The 22640-nt window shown below is 40.8% G+C and overlaps 1 protein-coding gene across 1 annotated transcript; it reads left to right on the top strand.

Moving 5' to 3' along the window:
* Positions 1 to 10908: 10908 nt before the first annotated feature.
* Positions 10909 to 20605, top strand: gsto1 (glutathione S-transferase omega 1). Its single transcript, NM_001160618.1, is given in 7 exon segments — positions 10909 to 11003; positions 11103 to 11154; positions 11871 to 11979; positions 12100 to 12322; positions 13942 to 14043; positions 19492 to 19598; positions 20052 to 20605. Coding segments are annotated over 6 exon segments (720 nt in total). The 5' UTR covers positions 10909 to 11003; positions 11103 to 11126; the 3' UTR covers positions 20203 to 20605.
* Positions 20606 to 22640: the final 2035 nt, after the last annotated feature.

Raw genomic sequence — 22640 nt, 5'->3', positions numbered from 1 at the left:
ACATACACTTAGGTTGGAGTCATTATGTATGTCCTGCCGTACATACCTACACTTACGCTATGGTCACAAGACTCAGGCCTCCTAATTGTCCCTAGAATTTTGAAGCAAACAGCTGGAGGCAGGGCTTTCTCCTATAGAGCTCCATTTTTATGGAATGGTCTGCCCACCCATGTGAGAGATGCAGACTAGGTCTCAACCTTTAAGTCTTTATTGAAGACTCATCTCTTCAGTAGGTCCTAGGATTGAGTGTAGTCTGGCCCAAGAGTGTGAAGGTGAACGGAAAGGCACTGGAGCAACAAACCGCCTCTGCTGTCTCTGCCTGGCCGGTTCCCCTCTCTCTACTAGGATTCTCTGCCTCTAACCCTATTACAGGGGCTGGGTCACTGGCTTACTGGTGCTCTTCCATGCCTTCCCTACTTGAGTGGGTTGAGTCACTGACGTGATCGTCCTGTTTTTTTTTTATTCTCCTGTCTTATCCGGTGTCCTGTGTGAATTTAAGTATGCTCTCTCTAATTCTTTCTTTCTCTCGGAGGAGGACCTGAGCCCTAGGACCATGCCTCAGGACTACCTGGCCTGATGACTCCTTGCTCTCCCCAGTCCACCTGGATGTGCTGCTGCTCGAGTTTCAACTGTTCTGCTTGGGTTGTGCCGTGGCGGAGATCTTTGTGGGCTATACTCCGTCTTGTCTCAGGATGGTAAATTGGTGGTTGAAGGTATCCCTGTAGTGGTGTGGGGGCTGTACTTTGGCAAAGTGGGTGGGGTTATATCCTGCCTGTTCGGCCCTTTCCGGGGGTATCATCGGACGGGGCCACAGTGTCTCCCGACCCCTCCTGTCTCAGCCTTCAGTATTTATGATGCAGTAGTTCATGTGTCGGTGGCCTAGGGTCAGTCTGTTATATCTGGAGTATTTCTCCTGTCTTCTCGGTGTCCTTTGTGAATTTAAGTATGCTCTCTCCAATTCTTTCTTTCTCTCGGAGGAGGACCTGAGCCCTAGGACCATGCCTCAGGACTACCTGGCCTGATGACTCCTTGCTCTCCCCAGTCCACCTGGATGTGCTGCTGCTCCAGTTTCAACTGTTCTGCCTGAGGCTATGGAACCCTGACCTGTTCACCGGACGTGCTACCTGTCCCAAACCTGCTGTTTTCAACTCTCTCGAGACAGCAGGAGCAGTAGAAATACTCTGAATGATTGGCTATGAAAAGTTAACTGACATTTACTGCTGAGGTGCTGACCTGTTGCACCCTCGACAACCTCTGTGATTATTATTATTTGACCCTGCTGGTCATCTATGAACATTTGAACATCTTGGCTATGTGTTACAGGAATTATATTCCTCTATGTTTTAATACCCAATTAAAATTAAACACTCTGTCAATTCCTAAGAATTTGTAAGACTCTTATTTGCATGAAATGGACAGAGACCAGTCTCAAAATCTATCAGCAGCGTTTATTCTCGAGAGTACTGAACATGATACAGTTTACCACAGATTATAAACTGAAAATGACGTCATTAGTTTTCGTACTACCCCGTCTCATCAACTAGCAGTACAATGGCTGTATAGTTCACAAGCCTTCCCACATCGTCTCTCCCTACTAAGATAATTTACGATGCAAGCCAAGGTCTACCTGTGTAGATAAGCATTCTAGCCAGTCTGGCTATAAATTCATTCATTTCTACCAAGGAACAGACAGTCATTGTTCTACTTCTTGATTATATTTACACACATTATATTCAGTACTAGGGTTGAAAGAAAATTCATACATCTATACAGTAACATAACAGTATTCTGATTAGTCAGTCCTGATTGAAATGTATACATAATTAGTAATTATTGATAAAAAATCCCTTAACACTATGTTCTGTTATAATTTCCACCCGGCACAGCCAGAAGAGGACTGGCCACCCCTCATAGCCCGGTTCCTCTCTACGAGCCCTCTCTCTCTCTCTACGAGTTTTTCCTAGCCACCGTGCTTCTACACCTGCATTGCTTTAGGCTGGGTTCCTGTTCAGCACTTTGAGATATCAGCTGATGTAAGAAGGGCTTTATAAATAAATTTGATTTGATTTGATATGAATAAAACTATTTTTTTTTAACCACTCAACAAATTTCTTGATAAACTATAGTTTTGGCAAGTCGGTTAGTACATCTACTTTGTGCATGACACAAGTAATTTTTCCAACAATTGTTTACAGACAGATTGTTTCACTTATAATTTACTGTATCACAATTCCAGTTGGTCAGAAGTTTACAAACTGTACACTAAGTTGACTGTGTCTTTAAACAGCTTGGAAAATTCCAGAAAATCCTCAGAAAATAAATTGTAGACCTCCACAAGTCTGGTTCATCCTTGGGAGAAATTTCCAAACACCTGAAGGTACCATGTTCATCTGTACAAACAATAGTACAAACACCATGGGACCACGCAGCCGTCATACCGCTCAGGAAGGAGACGCACTCTGTTTCCTAGAGATGAACATACTTTGGTGTGAGAAGTGCAAATCAATCCCAGAACAACAGCAAAGGACCTTGTGAAGATGCTGGAGGAAACAGATACAAAAGTATCTATATCCACAGTAAAACGAGCCCTATAACGACATAACCTGAAAGGCCGCTCGGCAAGGAAGCCACTGTTCCAAAACCGCCATAAAAAAGTCAGACTACAGTTTACAACTGCACATGGTGACAAATATCGTGCTTTTTGGAGAAATGTCCTCTGGTCTGATGAAACAAAAATAGAACTGTTTGGCCATAGTGACCATCGTTATGTTTGGAGGAAAAAGAGGGAGGCTTGCAAGCCAAAGAACACCATCCCAACCGTGAAGCACGGGGGTGGCAGCATCATGTTGTGGGGGTGCTTTGCTGCAGGAGGGACTGGTGCACTTCACAAAATAGATGGCAACATGAGGTAAGAAAATTATGTGGATATATTGAAGCATAATCTCAAGTTAAAGTTAAAGCTTGGTCGCAAATGGGTCTTCCAAATGGACAACGTCCCTAAGCATACTTCCAAAGTTGTGGCAAAATGGCTTAAGGACAACAAAATCAAGGTATTGGAGTGGCCATCAAAGCCCTGACCTGAATCCCATAGAAAATTTGTTGGCAGAACTGAAAAAGCGTGTGTGAGCAAGGAGACCTACAAACCTGACTCAGTTACGCCAGCTCTGTCAGGAGGAATGGGCCAAAATTCACCCAACTTTTCGTGGGAAGCTTGTGTAACGCTACCCAAAACGTTTGACCCAAGTTTCTGAAAACTGTAGATTAAAGAAGCAATAAAACAGTACGTCTTTAGACTCATTGAGTATCTGGAGAATCAGCATTTGTGGGTTCGATTACAGGCTCAAAATGGCCAGAAATAAAGGACTTTCTTCTGAAAATCGTCAGTCTATTCTTGTTCTGAGAAGTGAAGGCTATTCCATGTGAGAAATTACCAATAAACTGAAAATCTCGTACAACGCTGTGTACTACTCCATTCACAGAACATCACAAACTGGCTCTAACCAGAATAGAAAGAGGAGTGGGAGGCCCGGTGCACAACTGAGCAAGAGGACAAGTATTTTATAGTGTCTAGTTTGAGAAACAGACACCTCACAAGTTCTCAAACTGGCAGCTTCATTAAATAGTACCCGCAGAACACCAGTCTCAACGTCAACAGTGAAGAGGTGACTCTGAGATGCTGGCTTTTAGGCAGAGTTCCTCTGTCCAGTGTCTGTGTTCTTTTGCCCATCTTAATCTTTTATTTTTATTGACCAGTCTGAGAAATGGCTTTTTCAATGCAACTCTGCCAATTGTATCCGACATGTACTTTACTTGCATTAAGGGTTGGATGGAAACCTGGTTACTGTGGCACTTCCAAGTGCTACTCAGACATTCTGGAAGAAAAATATCTGGCATTGAACTTGGTAGAAGTAGTTGTGTGTATGTTTTCAACGAAGGATCCCATCTCCAGTTTCCATACATTTACCACCTAGATTACAAGGGTCAGATTTGCTTTAAACAATTTCATGTCAGCACAATGCATGTACAAAATCTACTAGAATGATTAGCCTCATATACATTGTCTGCTGGTATCGTTTTTAAATAGAGAACATATAGCTCAACGATATGTAAACAATGTGTCAGTTAAGCTATTATCTGCTTCAGATGTACAATGTTAAGAGGTGCATTGCAAATATCCATAAGGCAAATGCCATCATACTGTATGCCAGTTGTTCCCAACTCCAGTCCTCAAGTACCCCCAACAGAACACATTTTTATTGTAGCCCCGGACAAGCACACATGATTCAAGTTGTCAACTAATCATCAGGCCCTCAATTAGTTGAATCGGGTATGTTTGTCCTGGGCTACAACAAAACAGTGTGCTTTGGGGGGTACTCAAGAACTGGAGTTGGGGACCACTGCCTGTAGGCCTATGGCTGCAATGGCATTGCATGCCATTATCAGCTGCAAAATGGGTTCATGTGGCTGTTATCTAGAACAAAAGAGTGACAATCAAATAAAACTAGTTGGCAAGCTTACAACTGAACAAATATGTATTGTGCATTAAAGAATACAACACAGAAAAATTGCCCTCTTTATTGCAGGATTGGGTTATGTGATTAATCAACACTAGTTAATCTAGAATAATAGTTAACAATGAAAACAAGTTTAAACATTTAAGTTCAAAGAATCAACACTATTTCATATAATTTAAAATTGTACAAGTAAGCTAACTCATATTTAAAGGTTAGACAAGTAGGCTGTTATTACTAAAGCATAATTTAAGGTGAACAAAAGTCAAAATTCCATACCAGATGTGGCCAACCTTGCTCCACTCTACCAGATGTGGCCAACCTTGCTCCACTCTACCAGATGTGGCCAATCTTGCTTCATCTACTAGGTGAGCAGACTTCTATTCCAGCCAAGCAATAGCACACTTAATTATCAACTAATTAGGTTTGATCAATTGAGTCAGGTGTGTTAGTGCTGGGTTGGAATAGAAGCCTATATACCCAATATTTTTTAACTGTATTTTTGTTTACAGAATTTGCTAACCCACATATAACCCATGGTGTACAAGGATGTACCCTTATTCTCTTAGGACATTAATTGGGAACTCTTCATCTGCAGACAGGGTTTCACAACTCTGTATCTGAGTACAGAAAGCATCACAAAGAAATAGGCTGCATTATACTCAAATTAGACAGCACTGAATATTATGTTACTATATCTTACTGTCCTCAGTATCTCACTAGGGACTGGAACTGGATAATATTTTCATAATGTCCACCCACAAAGGTCACTGCCCAATTCAGAGTAACCTACTGTCCCTTCTCTGCTAGAACTGCTAGCTATTCCTTTCACCCTCTTCCATGGCTGTTAGCTAGCTAGCTTCAAACACATTTAGAGTTACAACAATAAATACATAAAGATAACTAGCTAATATGAAGTTAGATAGCTGGTGATAATTGAATTCACTTAGCTAGCAATACAGTATGTAAAGCTAGCTAGCTAGAGATCAACAGCCAATCTGACAGAGCTTGAAGAATTTAAAAAATAATAATGGGCAGATGTTGAACTATCCAAGTGTGGAAAGCTCTTACATGCTGACCAGATGGCTCGCACACGTACGTCCGCATGCGCCATTGCATGCATGTTGATTTTGTCCACCCACACCAGACGCGATCAGGACATGCAGGTTGAAAGATCAAAACAAACTCTGAACCAACTATATTAATTTGGGGACAGGTTGAAAAGCATTAAACATTCATGGCAATTTTGCTAGCTAGCTTGCTGTTGCTAGCTAATTTGTCCTGGGATATAAACATTGGGATGTTATTTTAAAATAAATGCACAATGTCATCTACTCAATTAATCCAAAGATAAAAGGGTAAAAGTATTTTTTTCTAGTAATCTCTCTTCCTGCAGGCTTCTTACTATTCTTTGGACTTTATATGCCAGTTGGCAACCAACTTTAAGGTGCATTACCACTACCAACTGGACTGGAGTGTGGACCTCAGTACATCTTTCAATCACCCACGTAGGTATACAGTGGCTTGCGAAAGAATTCACCCCCCTTGGAATTTTTCCTATTTTGTTGCCTGACAACCTGAAATTAAAATAGATTGTACTATTTGATTTACACAACATGCCTACCACTTTGAAGATGCTAAAAAAATGTGTGTGAAACAAACAAGAAATAAACTTAAATTAATAAACTTGAGCTTGCATAACTATTCACCCCCACAAAGTCAATACTTTGTAGAGCCACATTTTGCAGCAATTACAGCTGCAAGTCTCTTGGGGTATGTCTCTATCTATAAGCTTGGCACATCTAGCCACTGGGACTTTTTTCCAATTCTTCAAGGCAAAACTGCTCCAGCTCCTTCAAGTTGGATGGGTTCCGCTGGTGTACAGCATCTTTAAGTCATACCACAGATTCTCAATTGGATTGAGGTTTGGTCCTTGACTAGGCCATTCCAAGACATTTAAATGTTTCCCCTTAAACCACTCAAATGCTTTAGCAGTATGCTTAGGGCTATTGTCCTGCTGGAAGGTGAACCTCTGTCCCAGTCTCAAATCTCTTGAAGACTGAAACAGGTTTCCCTCAAGAATTTCCCTGTATTTAGCGCCATCCATCATTCCTTAAATTCTGACCCGTTTCCTAGTCCCTGCCGATGAAAAACATCCACACAGCATGATGCTGCCACCACCACGCTTCACTGTGGGGATGGTGTTCTAAGGGTGATGAAAGGTGTTCGGGCTTGACCAGACATAGCGTTTTTCTTGTTGTCCAAAAAGCTCAATTTTCGTCTCATCTAACCAGAGTACCTTCTTCCATAAAACCCCCAAATAGCGTCTATGATATGGAAGTCTGTAGCTTCTTTATTTCAGCTTCCAGAGTCTGGAACAGAAAACACATTCAAATACATCTCTACAATATGTTTACTTCAAATGACTTTTTCCTCCAGGACAATCCAGTCTAACACATGTTTATCATGTTAACTGTACATTTATTGAATGTTAATTAATATTGGGTATTCAATTCATATTTATATCCATATTTCAAATTCATTAATATTTCATGTTGACCACTCCACCCACCATTTCATCCAGAGCCCTCTCTCTGATATTGTCACTAAGGAAGAAATATAGTAACCAGAATGTCAGTTTCAATGGGTGCCAAAGAAAATTAATATCAACATCAATTCACACTGGATTTGTATTGAGAAAACAGCACACAGTTTTCACAATTTATCAGTGAGTGAGTAAGGCCTTGATTGTGTTAGTAATGGTTAATAAGTTATATTTGCATGATTTAGCTCATTCATCATTCATAGTTAATTCAACATTAACGTTTGTTTCCTTCATGTTACCGACAAATACTGGGTCATGCATGTGACAGACCAATACCTCACGTGGCTTCTTCTCTCTAAGCTGAGACCTTGAACCTGAGATATCCCTTTCTCAAAACAAGGTTCTGGGCGTACTGCCAAATTGAACACAGAAATTGGTTATTAGAAAAGCACATGAATAGAACACAGAAATTGGTAGAAAAGCACAAACATAAACATTTCCATCGCAGCACTTTTAAAATTGAAAATGGAGACGGGGAGTCACCAATCATAATTTGATGTGAAGTAACTTGTGATCTGGTGGAAATACAAACCATTAAAAAGGGGGACAATAAAAAAAAAGTTTCAGTCCTCCACAAACTGTGTCCACCCTGGCCCATTGTTGTCAGACTGGCTTCCTCTTCAGGTCCAGCTCTGACATGATCTCTATGATGCGTCGGTTCTTATCCTTCAATCAGTTGATCTCCTTCTGCTTGCGCACCCCATCAAAATCTGTGTTTTCACTTTGTATATGACATCCTAGAATGTAAGTGAAGGTGAGAGGTCATTGTAGAGTTAGGGGTTTGAGCCTCCATGCTGGGCACTGAGGGCAGCACTCTATTTGAGGGCAGCACTCTATTTCTCACGGCTTTCCTCTTCTTTGGCCATGATCCTGCTCTTCTTCTCTAAAATCTCCTGCTGGAACTGGGGTGTTTCGAAAGACGATGAGTGGCATGTAAAAAACAAAACATATAGCAATTGCCAATGAAGGAGTGCAGAATGTGCAAAATCTCTAGCAATTGCACTGTGACTAAAGGGACATACATCACATTCTAACTCATATTGCTGTCAGCTCATTCAATCTTCTTCATACTCTCCATTCTATGATGATCATCCTGCTCCTGCTAGTCCGCTCCTTCATGGAGTAGTTTTTCTTTTTCTTTTTTTTCTTTTTAAATTTTAGCCCTTTTTCTCCCCAATTTCGTGGTATCCAATTGTTTAGTAGCTACTATCTTGTCTCATCGCTACAACTCCCGTACGGGCTCGGGAGAGACGAAGGTTGAAAGTCATGCGTCCTCCGATACACAACCCAACCAAGCTGCACTGCTTCTTAACACAGCGTGCATCCAACCCGGAAGCCAGCCGCACCAATGTGTCGGAGGAAACACTGTCCATCTGGCAACCTTGGTTAGCTCCCTAACTCGGACGACGCTAGGCCAATTGTGCGTCGTACCACAGACCACCCGGTCGCGGCCGGTTACGACAGAGCCTGGGCACGAACCCAGGGTCTCTGGTGGCACAGCCCTTAACCACTGCGCCACCCGGGAGGCCCTATGGTGTAGTTTTTCACCTCATGTTCAGAGTGGAAGGCCTGAGGTAAAGCCAACAAAACACACGGTCTCAAAAAATATCTGTTGCTGCACCTTTGAAAAGTATTTCTTTTTGGTTGTGACTCTCAAGTTATAGCTTGCCCTTTGACCTCCATGGAATCCCAGAATTCTCTTGAGGATGCCATGCAGGTAGCACTTGGCTAGGTTCTCCAGCTCAATCTCATTTCAGACCTGAAAGGGAGTCAGTCAAAGAATATAATCCCACCCTGTGTGTGTTTGTGTGTGTTTTACCATGGTGACCTACTGGTGTTGGATTCATTCTGTTTAGTATCCGTATACTGTAAGCATATTAGTGGATAGATTTATCAGGACTACCTAAAAAACAGTACATTGTTTTGCCAGTATATCTGTCAACAATGACTCATCTGAACTGTATGATGGTTATCATATATTTCACATTACATCAGATATCAAATTACACCCAATTAAATAATTTACTACTCAACGATGGGACTTGAATGGAATGCAGAAAACACATCACCTTGCACCTGAAGTGCACACAAATAATTTAAAACCAACAATAAAGCATGTAATGGCCCAGTGGCTGAACATTAACCAACTGTGGCTGATTCCATGTTATGTTACTAATTGTGAACAAGAAAGTATTATAAACCCACAACACAATAAATGCCACCCCGTTGATATCAGTTCTGTGTTATATTCAAATAATGTTGTGTGACACAGCACCCAACATTTCTTCAAAAATGTTTTCTGCCTTGCTACAATTCTGGGCGTGATCTTTTCACACTATAACGGATAAAGTTCATCGAGATGTCGCAATCACCAAGTAAAAATGTGCCAACAGCAACACAGCTGTTTTGGGATTCAGTTATTGAAGTATTTGTTAAATGTCAAGGGCATCGCCAATGTTTCCCACACCAGTACTGGAGTACAAACTCTCACAACCAGTCTTTGAATTGGATTAAACTTAGTTCACACGATATGTCAAAATGTCATACTGAGAATTGGCTTCTCTGATGTCGTCACACTCTCCTGGGATTTGCCAGCAACGGTCATTTTCAGCCTTCATGGAGACACAGAGAAATACATAGAAGAAAATGTACAAATAAAAGTAGTCCAATGCATTATAACAAGAGAAAGGTTCTCCTTGTAATAGTAGAAATTGTGAAATGTTTTATAATTATTTAACAATCTCCCAAATGTTAATAAGTCAAGCTGGTGTCAAATTTCACATCTACATGAACTATAGTGCTCTCTGGTGTTCAACACTGCATTGCATTCAGACTTGACCCCGTTGCTTTACCTGAGTCTTGTACAGAACAGAGAGCCATCTTTCAGGACAGTGGTGATCATGGTCTGGCTGCCTGAGGTAAGGGAGAGTGTCCTCACCCCTCCTACCCAACACGAGTTGCACTGCAGTTGAACATTGTACATGACAGTTACAACATACTCAGGTTAATAGTGTTATGAGCGGTTATAACATAAACCTAATGTGTTGCTTCCCTGGATCTGCACTTCATCTCTCCCTGTGTTAAAATAAATATCTTGGTTCATTCATCCCTGTTTCCTGGTCTGAGTCTGCTCTTGGGTTCCCAGGTGCTGCTCATCCTAACAGGTAGAGGGGAATGAGGAGGTGGATGTTATCGCCAAACAGGCTCTTAAACATCCTAATGCGATGGAATTGTCCATCAGTAAAGCAGAAGCCAAGGGGTTGATTAAAAGTTTTTTTTTAAAGTGGTTAAAAACAAATGGCAAGAGTTGTGGAAAAGGGAGGGAAATTGAAGACCCCTGTATAAGATCCAGGAAAAGGTGGTGGCAGGGAAGTCACAAGGCTGAGACTGGGACACACGTCGCAATAGCAAATTGAAATTGGTGGAAAAACATCTGACTGGGAGGTGTGATCATTGCCAGGGGGAGAGGGAGACAGTGGAACACATTATTTTTCAGTGCAAGCAATATGGGAGGGAAAGGGAGAAATTGTTATTAGAATTGAGTAATGGGGTTGAAGAGCTAATATTAAGTGAACTGCTGGGGAAATCTTCAGGGGATGTACAGTATTTATGTATTTGTTTCCTTTGGGAGATGAGAATATTGGGTAGGATTTAGACCTTCCCTGTCTCTGGTTCACACTCCAGTCCAGTTGGTGGCGGTAATGCACCTTAAACTACACAGAAGAAGAAGCAGAAGAAGAAGAAGAAGAAGAAGAAGAAGAAGAAGAAACGAGTTCTAAATTCAACACGCACAGGGAAGTAAGTCACTCGACTTGTCAAATCAACACAGACCTCGGAAACCTAACAAAATAATACCAGAATAGAACGTTACTGAAGAAAATACCTTGGTAAGTATTAAATTGTACAAAACATGTGAACAAAGAATCTTTGCATTTTATGTTTGTATACAAGAAGTGTGCATGAATGTGTCCCTTTGTTTAATTTAGAGACTGAATAATTGCTCATCTACCATGGCCTCTGAAAAATGTTTTGCGAAAGGTAAGAAAGACTTTCTCATATATTTGGCATGTGTTGGTCATGGCTAGGCTATTCGTTGGAGCTAACGTTAGCTGTATTTTCTACCCTAGTCGTTGACTCATTATATTGGTCATTCTACGAATAGAATGCCTTATGGTTAGTGTACTTTTGTCGGAAAATACTAATTTATTAAAATAGTATATTCTGTCATAAAGAGCACATGTTCAACTTTGTCCCATCTCAAGGGGACAGAGTTGACGATTTAATATTTCAGGGGGAATGGAAGCTTGGTTCAAATGATATTTTGCACAGTCATGACAACAGCGTTTTTCTATAGGAACAATTATAATAGGCCGTCTACTTCTGGTTAAGGAGGGGCTGTTTACTTTACAAGATATCTTGACGTATGACCTGATTTGGCCTGGCATTTTGCAAAGTCACCATGATCGCGATGTGCTTTCTGTTGCCAGGATACTCTTAGTTCTACAAAATTACTCTCACTGGATTATAGGGCTCTTGGTTCACAGTATCACTGCAAGGGCTTTAAACATTCTATTCACACGATCATGTAAATACATTACCATATCTGATGATGACAGCCAGGATCAAGTGGGAAAGAGTAGAACACACATCCCATGGCTAGGCCTTTATGCTGAATAGTAAGGGATCTGCAATAAACCAAATCTTAGATATGTATTGGGTTTAATGAGTGGACATTATTTCCTTTTATTAAACAGGAAGCTCTGCTCCTGGCCTGGTTGCCAAAGGTCAAATCAGGCTCTACAGTATGAGGTTCTGCCCCTTTGCCCACAGAACCAGACTAGTGCTTCATGCCAAGGGGATCAAGTAAGTTGCTACCAGTACCAACACAATTTTAAGGAGTTACTGTCATTTTACACAATAGCCTCCATAAATTTCACTAAGATTATATTAATAATAATCAAGTAACTTTTAATTTTGCCTTAGGCATGACACTGTCAACATTAATTTGAAAGACAAACCTGAGTGGTTCCTTAAGAAGAACCCTCTTGGCCTGGTTCCAACATTGGAGACTTCGAGTGGTCAGGTGATCTACGAGTCACCAATCACCTGTGACTACCTGGATGAGGTTTACACAGACAAAAAGCTGCTCCCAGCTGATCCTTTTCAGAAGGCCCAACAGAAAATGATGCTGGAGAATTTCTCCAAGGTATGCTCAGCTCTCAATACAATAATATTTTACACTCTGTAAAGGAAACCATGAAAGTATTCCCTTGACCTTTTCCACATTTTGTTACATTACAGCCTTATTGTAAAATTTCAGCACACTTTTTTCCCCTCATCAATCTACACACAATACCCCTTAATGATAAAGCAAAAACAGGTTTTTGGAAAATGTTGCAAATGTAATAAACTGATATCACATTTATATAAATATTCAGACCCTTTACTCAGTACTTTGTTGAAGAACCTTTGGCAGTGATTACTGCCTTGAGTCTTCTTGGGTATGATGCTACAAGCTTGGCACACCTGTATTTGGGGTGTTTCTCCCATTCTTTGCAGATCCTCTCAAGCTCTGTCAGGTTGGATGGGGAGCGTCACTGCACAGCTATTTTTAGATCTCTCCAGAGATGATCGATCGGGTTCAAATCCGGGCTCTTGCTGGGCCGCTCAATGACGTTCAGAGGCTTGTCCCGAAGCCACTTCTAACAATGTCTTGGCTGTGTGCTTAGGGCCGTTGTCCTGTTGGAAGGTGAACGTTTGCCCCAGTCTGAGAACCTGCTCCAGAGCGCTCAGGACTTCATCAAGGATCTCTGTACTTTGCTCTGTTCATCTTTCCCTCGATCCTGACTAGTCTCCCAGTCCCTGCCGCTGAAAATAAATCCCTGCAGCATGATGCTGCCACCATGCTTCACCGACGGGATGGTGCCAGGTTTCCTCCACACGTGTCACTTGGCATTCAGGCCAATGAGTTTAATCTTGATTTCATCAAACCAGAGAATCTTGTCTCTCATGGTCTGAGTCCTTTAGGTGCATTTTGGCAAATTTTAAAAAGGCTGTCGTACGTTTTACTGTAGAGTGGCTTCCGTCTGGCCACTCTAATCGTCTGATTGGTGGAGTGCTGCAGAGATTGTTGTCCTTCTGGAATGTTCTCCCATCTCTGCAGAGGAACTCTGGAGCGCTGTCAGAGTGACCATCGGGTTCTTGGTCACCTCCCTAACCAAGGCTCTTCTCCAATTGCACAGTGTGGCCAGCTCTTGGAAGAGTCTTGGTGGTTCCAAACTTCTTCTATTTAATAATGATGAAGGCCACTGTGTTCTTGGTGACCTTCAATGCTGCAGAAATGTTTTGGTACTCTTCCCCAGATCTGTGCCTCGACATAATCCTGTCTCGGCGCTCTACGTAAAATTCCTCTGACCTCATGGCTTGGTTTTTGCTCTGACATGCGCTGTTGAATGTGGGACCTTATACAGACAGGTGTGCCTTTCCAAATCATGTCCAATCAATTGAATTTACCACAGGTGGACTCCAAGTTGTAGAAACAATTTTCTAAAAACCTGTTTTCACTTTGTTATTATGGGGTATTGTGTGTGTAGATTGTGGATTTATGTTGATACATTTTAGAATAACGCTGTAACGTAACAAAATGTGGAAAAAGTCGAGGGTCTGAATACTTTACGAATGCTCTGTATGTCTCCGTCACCTCACTACATAATAATAGCTTATTTTTTTGTGCTTTTGAACTTATATATAGACCCAGATACTTTACCAACACTACAGTTTGGATTGCAAATACATTTATCTTTATTCTAAATATATATTTTACAGGTAACACCATATTTCTACAAGATACCAATGGGGAAAAAAAATGGAGAAGACATTTCAGTGCTGGAAGGGGAGCTGAAAGAGAAATTTGTGAAATTGAATGAAGTAAGGCACTACAGACCAGGGTTTCCGTTATGATAATGTGACACTGGCCATTTGATCGGCAGCATTTTAATTTACTGGACATTTGAAACGTGATGTGTGTCCTTACCGCACTCTTTGAAGACATTAGAATAACTGTCCACATTTACTTTTCCTCCTTGTCCTCAAGATGAGTAATGAACCCCAAATAACTAACCTATACATAGGCAGCGTGTGAGTTCCATGTTTGGGGAAGCAAATTTTCACTGTAAAAATTCCATTCATCATTGTAGTTGCAGACTTCTGTAAAATAGCCTAATGTGATGAGTAGAGGCCTGGGCTATAGGCTATATCAGATACGTTTTCATTGCACGGGAAAAACGCATTTCATGCCATTCTACTACACTTCATATGACTGGAGACATTAGCAGAATATTTTTTATTACAACAAATTGCAGGGTAGCTTACTCTGCTGACACTGACAAACTGGAAAAACAAACTTTTCTTAAGTGGCACTGACCCAACAATGATAGAGTGAATGTGCACACTCACTGGGGATATGGCTGACGCTCTCCGCTGGTGCCAATAAGATAGGCCATGTGTCAAACGCATTCCACCAACGGCCGAGTGTCTGCGGGTTTTCTCTCCTCCCTTTACTTGATTGAGGAATTAAGGTCAAGAATTCGTAAGGAACTCCCCTCACCTGGTTGTCTAGGTCTTAATTGAAAGGAAAGACCCAAAACCATCAGACACTAAGCCCTCCATGGAATGAGTTTGACACCACTGCTATAGGTCTACTGTTGTTCGCTCAATTGGGTTGAGACTTTATAATTAAAATGACGTTTTTTTTCCTTGTCTTCTCTTTACAGCAATAGCCATTTGCTTTCCTAACTGTGTTTTCCCGCGATTGAATTTTGAAATGTTGCGATATGCCTATTTGGGCCTCCTATTTTCACTGACAGTCGCTACTCAACAATTATTTGGTATTCACTGTGTGCACACTGTCTAATTTGCGACCTGCCTTTCTGTCCGACTGTAGTCAATACGATTTTAAAACAATCCACAACTAGGCTAGGGGAAGCTAATGATCCTCTGTGGCCAAATCACGCTTTAGTAGCCTATTTTGAATGATTTGTATTTATTTCTGTATAGTTTGGAGTATGCTAATTAAGTTATATAATTTTGGCAATCTTAATTCAATTTACTTAGGGAAAGCTTAGCTTCCCCTAGCCTTATGGACACACCGCCTAGGTCAATCTACTATCCCTGATAGTAGAACATTTTACCTATTCTGTTGGTCAGCTTGTCAAGAAAGAAATGGCCCAAACTGACTCTGGAACAGATCACAAATTCACACAACCAGTAGGCCTAGGCTAGATGAAAAAAATATATACAGTATATCACAAAAGTGAGTACACCCCTCACATTTTTGTAAATATTTTAGTACATCTTTGTGACAACACTAAAGAAATGACACTTTGCTACAATGTAAAGTAGTGAGTGTACAGCTTGTATAACAGTGTAAATTTGCTGTCCCCTCAAAATAACTCAACACACAGCCATTAATGTCTAAACCGATGGCAACAAAAGTGAGTACACCCCTAAGTGAAAATGTCCAAATTGTGTGGCCACCATCATTTTCCAACACTGCCTTAACCCTCTTGGGCATGGAGTTCACCAGAGCTTCACAGGTTGCCACTGGAGTCCTCTTCCACTCCTCCATCTCCTCCATGACAACATCACAGAGCTGGTGGATGTTAAAGACCTAGCACTACTCCATCCTTCCGTTTGAGGATGCCCCACAGATGCTCAATAGGGTTTAGGTCTGGAGACATGCTTGGCCAGTCAATCACCTTTACCCTCAGCTTCTTTAGCAAGGCAGTGGTCGTCTTGTAGGTGTGTTTGGGGTCGTTGGAATACTGCCCTGCGGCCCAGTCTCTGAAGGGAGGGGATCATGCTCTGCTTCAGTATGTCACAGTACATGTTAACATTCATGGTTCCCTCAATGAACTGTAGCTCCCCAGTGCCGGCAGCACTCATGCAGCCCCAGACCATGACACTCCCACCACCATGCTTGACTGTAGGCAAGACACACTTGTCTTTGTACTCTCACCTGGTTTCCACCACACACGCTTGACACCATCTGAACCAAATAAGTTTCTTGGTCTCATTAGACCACAAGACATGGTTCCAGTAATCCATGTCCTTAGTCTGCTTGTCTTCAGCAAACTGTTTGTGGACTATAGGAAAAGGAGGACTGAACAGGCCCCCATTAACATTGATGGGCTGTAGGGGAGCGGGTCGAGAGTTTTAAGTCCGTGGTGTCCACATCACCAACAAACTATAATGGTCCAAACACACCAAGACTGTTGTGTAGAGGGCATGACAACACCAACGATTTGGCATGGGTCCTCAGAACCTCAAAGTTATACAGTTGAACTATTGAGAGCATCATGATTAGGTGCACCACCGCCTGGTATGGCAACTGCTCGGCATCTAACCCTAAGGCGCTACAGAGGGTAATGTGTACAGCCCAGTACATCACTTGGTCCAAGCTTCCTGACATCCAGTACCTATATACTAGGCGGTGTCAGGGCAAGGCCCAAAAATGTGTCAGACTCCAGTCACCCAAGTCATAGACTGTTCTGTCTGCTATGGTACGGCAAGCGGTACCGGAGCGCCAAGTCTAGGACCCAAAGGCTCCTTAACAGCTTCTATCCCCAAGCCATAAGAATGCTGAACAATTAATGAAATGGCTACCCAGACTATTTACATTCACCCCCCCTCCCCCCTTACACTGCTGCTACTCGCTGTTTATTATACTATGCAGTCACTTTACAAATTACCTCCACTAACCTGTACCCCTGCACATTGACTCTGTATTTAGCCACGTTATTGTTATGTAATTTTCTTGTTAATTTGATTTATATAGTAAATATTTTTAACTCTTTCTTGAACTGCACTGTTGGTTGAGGGCTTGTAATTAAGCATTTCTTTAAGCAACTATAAGCATTGGGCTTGTCTGAGGCTTAAAGCTTATGGTTTGATGAAATAAAGCAAAGGCCTCATGAGGGCGCCAGAGATGTAGATAACCACAAGGGGGGGAAAAACCTTAACCTGAACAACTTTTCCTCCTCCTGGTTTTCGCAGATTCTGCCATTACTCTCCTGAAGTTGCCGGTAATAGGCTACACGGAGTTGGCAACCTTTCTCATGTTGAATGCCAATTTCTTACCATTTCTACTGCTCTGCGTGTCAGTTATGGTTTTTAATATGGTACATTTTTGTGAGAAACATTTTAATTTATAATAACGTCTTCATATCTCCATTGTCATCTGGTTAGTCAAAATCCTATTCAAATTTAAACGAAAGTGATACTTTTTAGGTTGGTAACTTTATTGCCATTGCCAACCATGTAGAAATAGCCTGCATAAAGCCATCAAATAATATTTCAGCCTGCAGGTAGAAAATATCCTGATTTAAAAATAAATGTCCTATAAATCACATTGGCTACACATGGCCTGTCAGCGACGAACTTGAAACAATGTATTATCGACTTAAGTTTGGTCTAGCCCTGACACTTGCACTAGCAACATTATATAAAATATTCTGGTCCCACGAGTTTCCCTGCCAGTGAGCTTGAGACAGACACAGTTGTAGGCTATTTGCACAAAGGATAGGAAGCAGTGCTTGACTTGGGCAGGAGCTCACCGGCGCTTAATACCGGCAACTCAAGTTTTCTACTGCTTGAGCTCCTGTTCCTCTTATAGGATATTAGCTTAAAAGTATTGTGGAACTCCTGCACCTAAATATAAACAGTACCAGCACCTAAAATGATTACAGGTTCCTATTTCAGTCCAAGTCCAGCACTGATAAGAAGTAATCAGCTCTGCCTATTTTATGACATTTCCACTGGATCGGAGAATGTCATTTTTTGCATTCATGCTGAGGGGTTATCGAAAGGGAGAGATGTGTGCACGTCCTTACTCAACATTGACAGGAGCGCTCCAAACAAAAGACAATGACTAAATTTGACAACTCGTAAATGGAAGGAAATAAACAAACTTTCTCACAAGTGTAGGGTTGTTTGCAGAGTGCACAACCTATGTGTTCACTCAGACCATGAGAATGGGAAGACTGTAATAATAATATTGAATGCATAAAAACAATTACCATAACCAAAGCAACAAACATTGCAGATGACAAATTATATGAATTAACGGTAAATGTAATGGTGAATTGATATAAACTAACAAACAATTCACACAATGAAGTTATGAATTTGACGTCTACATTGGCCATGCAGCATTTACGGTGATATGGCCTCAGCAGAAGTCAGGGCATTCATACTTATTGCGCTTCATGGAGCAGTATAGAGCTGTTGTCAAGGAAGTGAGTTTGGGCGGTACATCCTGTGTAAACACAATCATGTCAATGCAGAGCTATACAGAGCCCTCCACATTCTACACAATTTGAGATGCGCATGGCGATGTGCTACAAAGCTCAATTTGGCCTCTGCATGCATCTGGAGGCTCCGCAATTGCATCACACCTTCCATATGGTGCCTCAAACCACATTTTTGGATCAAGCTTAAGTTGGCTTTTAGTCTAGGCCTCCGCAATGAATTAGTTCACTGAAATATATATTTGTTACTGCTCGACTAACACAATCTTGGTTGACCAACAGCCTAACGACCAGTCGACTAATTGGGGTCAATCCTAATATGTAGTAACATGTTCAGGTCTCAAACAATGATGTAGCTACATGTTTTCAAAATGCCCACTGCCTCCAGCTCATTGCGAAGTGGTGTGTGTGTGTGTGTGTGTGTGTGATGTACTTAAGCCTGCCTACTGTTGCCTCAGCATTTGAATGGCGAATTGGAAGCACGCTTCAATTACCAGTTGAGAAATAAAAAGCAGCTCTTTTAATCATGGCCAAAAATATTTGTAAAATATGATTGCGTTTAGAATTGTTGGTCTTATTTTTTTTAACCATTCTTATTTTCAATGATGGCCTAGTGGGTTAACTGCCTGTTAAGAAGGCAGACCTTGTCAGCTCAGGGGTTTGAACTTGCAACCTTCCGGTTACTAGTCCAACGCTCTAACCACAAGGCTACCCTTTGCTGCCGTCTTTGGTCAATATAAAAGCTCTCTGACAGATTTTCCACTCCAGATTTCCATCAATGCATTTTCTTCTTCTGGTTATCTGGTGGTAATTTTATTTATAGGCTTTTTTTTTTCTTTTTTTTTTACTGCCAAAAGCCGGCTATTACCAGATAGCAGAAACCCTGCTAGATATAAACATGAACAATATATTACTACTGTTTTAGGGATTTACCTTGGTTACATCCAGATTGAAATGTTTTGAAAGTTTATTATCAATTTATTCAATTTAAGTCAATGTATTATCTTAATAGTTTACAATAAGATGGCATTATTCATGTATCTCTAAAATACTGAACTTTTGTTTTCAGGATCTTGTCAATAAGAAGTCCAAGTTCTTTGGTGGAAATGCAATCACAATGATCGATTACATGATGTGGCCGTGGTTTGAGAGGCTGGAGATCTTTGAGTTGAAGCAGTATGTATCCATTCTAAATTAAATATCATTTTTTTCTTTCAATTTAAGGCATCTCAACCCTTGAAATCCATAGCTATGTGGGAGTTGTGGAACACTTTTGAGACCTAGGCACGTATTCCCAAAGCGTCTCAGAGAAGGAGTGCTAATCTAGGATCATGTCCTCCCTGTCCACATGATTTTATTCATTATGATTTAACAAATCCAAAATTGATCCAAGATCAGCACTCTTACTCTGAGACGCTTTGTGACTGACTACTGGCCCTAGTGTAAGAATAGCTGTCAACAAAGTCCTCCGCATTATTGCATCTCTCTAATAGGGTTTATGAGATCGATTAGTCCTCCTCTTGCTTATGAGATTTAGTTTGGTTCACAACCAAAGTGCACTTTGAGTGACGGACTCATTAGCCTCATTTCCAAAAAAATGCAAATAAATGTCTCCTCTCTAATTTCCAGCTGTCTGGATGGTACCCCTGAGCTGAAGAAGTGGACAGAGCATATGTCCGAGGATCAAACTGTCAAAGCCACCATGTTCCCCACGGAGACCTACAAGGCATTTTACAAGACCTACGCAGACGGAAAACCCAATTATGACTATGGTCTGTAGATATGTGGCACTTAACCCTTGGCCGTCCAGTTACCGGATTTTTAAATTACTCTAAATCATTATTTCTGCTCAGGTAATTAGGAAATTAGATGTACATGATAATACAGTTGTGCATCTCATAGAAAACTTTTCTGAAAGGTTATTTCTGTCTACAAAGTCAAATATATTTTCTGTTTATTTTTCATATGGAACATGTATTGTCTGATTACCAGTGTTTTGAATGGACACAATACAATGTAGAATGATTATGTAGTTTGGAACAAGTGGTAGATCATAACAAATGTTGATGGAACTATTTGAATAATGTCTTATGGTTGATTTCGATTATGCATTGTCCACACAGCGTTTTTTTTTACATGTAAACTATATGAATATCTTTATGTAATAAAGACTGCACAACTAGAGTCTGATATTTTTATATTGGCGTCCTGAAATCTGGAAGTTAAATCGTTTTTTTGATAGTCATCTCCATTATTTTATTTTCACCACTAGTCTTGACACTTGATACTGTACTTGGACAGGTCTGTGAATAGAGGGTGGAGTACTACCGTGGAATAACATAATTGCTTTGTGGAATTACGATTGCCACTGTCTTGCCTGTCAAGTAGCTAAATCTCAAGGCAAGTAATTAAGTCTATCATACAAATTGCCAAGAATGCCTTCAAGATTTATGAATGCAACATGCAGCGATGCTAAAAGTACACTGTTAAAATAGGCAAGTTACAATGTGTTCGTATTTTAATGTTTAAGGACTCTTGGAAGATGAGGACTAAAAGATAAAAAATAAAATGAGAGGTACAACTTAATTTTAAAAGAAAATTACAAATATTGTTGTATACAAATTATATTTTAATGTGTATTCCACTCATCCATTTCAAACCATGAATTTCAATTTGCCAAAGACTAAACAGAGGGGATTTGTTTCCTTCAGTTACGTTTACCTCAACCTTACAATTTAACAGCTGCTGTGTACAACGTAACTGCCCGCAACCGCAACGCTCTCCAGAGGGTGGTGCGGTCTGCCCAACGTATTATCAGGGGCAAACTACCCGCCCTCCAGGACACTTACAGCACTGATGTCACAGGAAGGCCAAAAAGATCATCAAGGACATCAACCACCCGAGCCTCTGCCTGTTCACCCCACTATCATCCAGAAGGTGAGGTCAGTACAGGCTATCGTGGAAAATTGCGAGATTATGTTATAGTGCTTGAAAGATTATATAATCTTTGTATTGCATTAGAATGGTTGTTTTATTCGACAGAATAGAATCTGTCGACTATTGTGTGTTCAGTGTTCCACTGAGGATGGGCCTCTGTGAGATAGCACTGACAGGAGATTTACGATGTCTTTGGCCAATAAAGCCTAAAGAGCATTCCAGATAGTGAGGTAATGTTTTGGTACTATGAAGTACCAAGAACGAGATTAGAACCTCGTCTTAGAGACCAAACTGAACAATAATTTATTGCGAATACTATCTGGCTATGGGATACTCTTCTCTCAAGTAAAAGTCTTTCTTTGTGAACAGTTCCGATTATCTGTGGTTTGTCATGTCGACTAGGGGGTGGATCTTTGCTATAAAAGATCTCAGTTGCCATTATGTTGACCACTCTCAACTTTTCATTAGAAATACTGAAATGTTGAAAGTCAAATGCTATTGCAAAAGCTTAATATAATTAAAGACAAAGTTTAAGTATAACTCTGACTTGTGGGTGGTTTATAACTCTCCTCATTTAGTAATACAGGAAATTACCACGACAAGGCGCACCAAAGCTGGGACCGAGACTGAAAAACAGCTTCTATCTCAAGGCCATCAGGCTGTTAAACAGCCATCACTAGCACATTAGAGGCTGCTGCCTATAGGCAAAGACTAGAAATCACTGTCACTTTAAGGAATGGAACACTAGTCATTTTAATAATGTTTAGATATCGAGCATTACTCATCTCATATGTATATACTGTATTCTATACTATTCTACGGTATCTTAGTCACTTAATCATGTTTACAAATCTTGCTTTGCTCATCTCCTATGTATAGTGGCTTGCGAAAGTATTCACCCCCCTTGGCATTTTTCCTATTTTGTTGCCTTACAACCTGGAATTAAAATAGATTTTGGGGGGGGGGTTGTATCATTTGATTTACACAACATGCCTACCACTTTCAAGATGCAAAATATTTTTTTATTTGAAACAAACAAGAAATAAGACAAAAAAACTGAACTTGAGCGTGCATAACTATTCACCCCCCCAAAGTAAATACTTTGTAGAGCCACCTTTTGCAGCAATTACAGCTGCAAGTATCTTGGGGTATGTCTCTATAAGCTTGGCACATCAAACAACTGGGATGTTTGCCCATTCTTCAAGGCAAAACTGCTCCAGCTCCTTAAAGTTGGATAGCTTCCACTGATGTACAGCAATCTTTAAGTCATACCACAGATTC

Source organism: Oncorhynchus mykiss, chromosome 23, assembly GCF_057628025.1.
Source record: "Oncorhynchus mykiss isolate SJ-2025 chromosome 23, ASM5762802v1, whole genome shotgun sequence".
Classification (NCBI taxonomy): domain Eukaryota; kingdom Metazoa; phylum Chordata; class Actinopteri; order Salmoniformes; family Salmonidae; genus Oncorhynchus; species Oncorhynchus mykiss.
The sequence above is the reverse complement of the archived record's forward strand: the minus strand, read 5'-3'. Positions and strand labels throughout refer to the sequence as shown.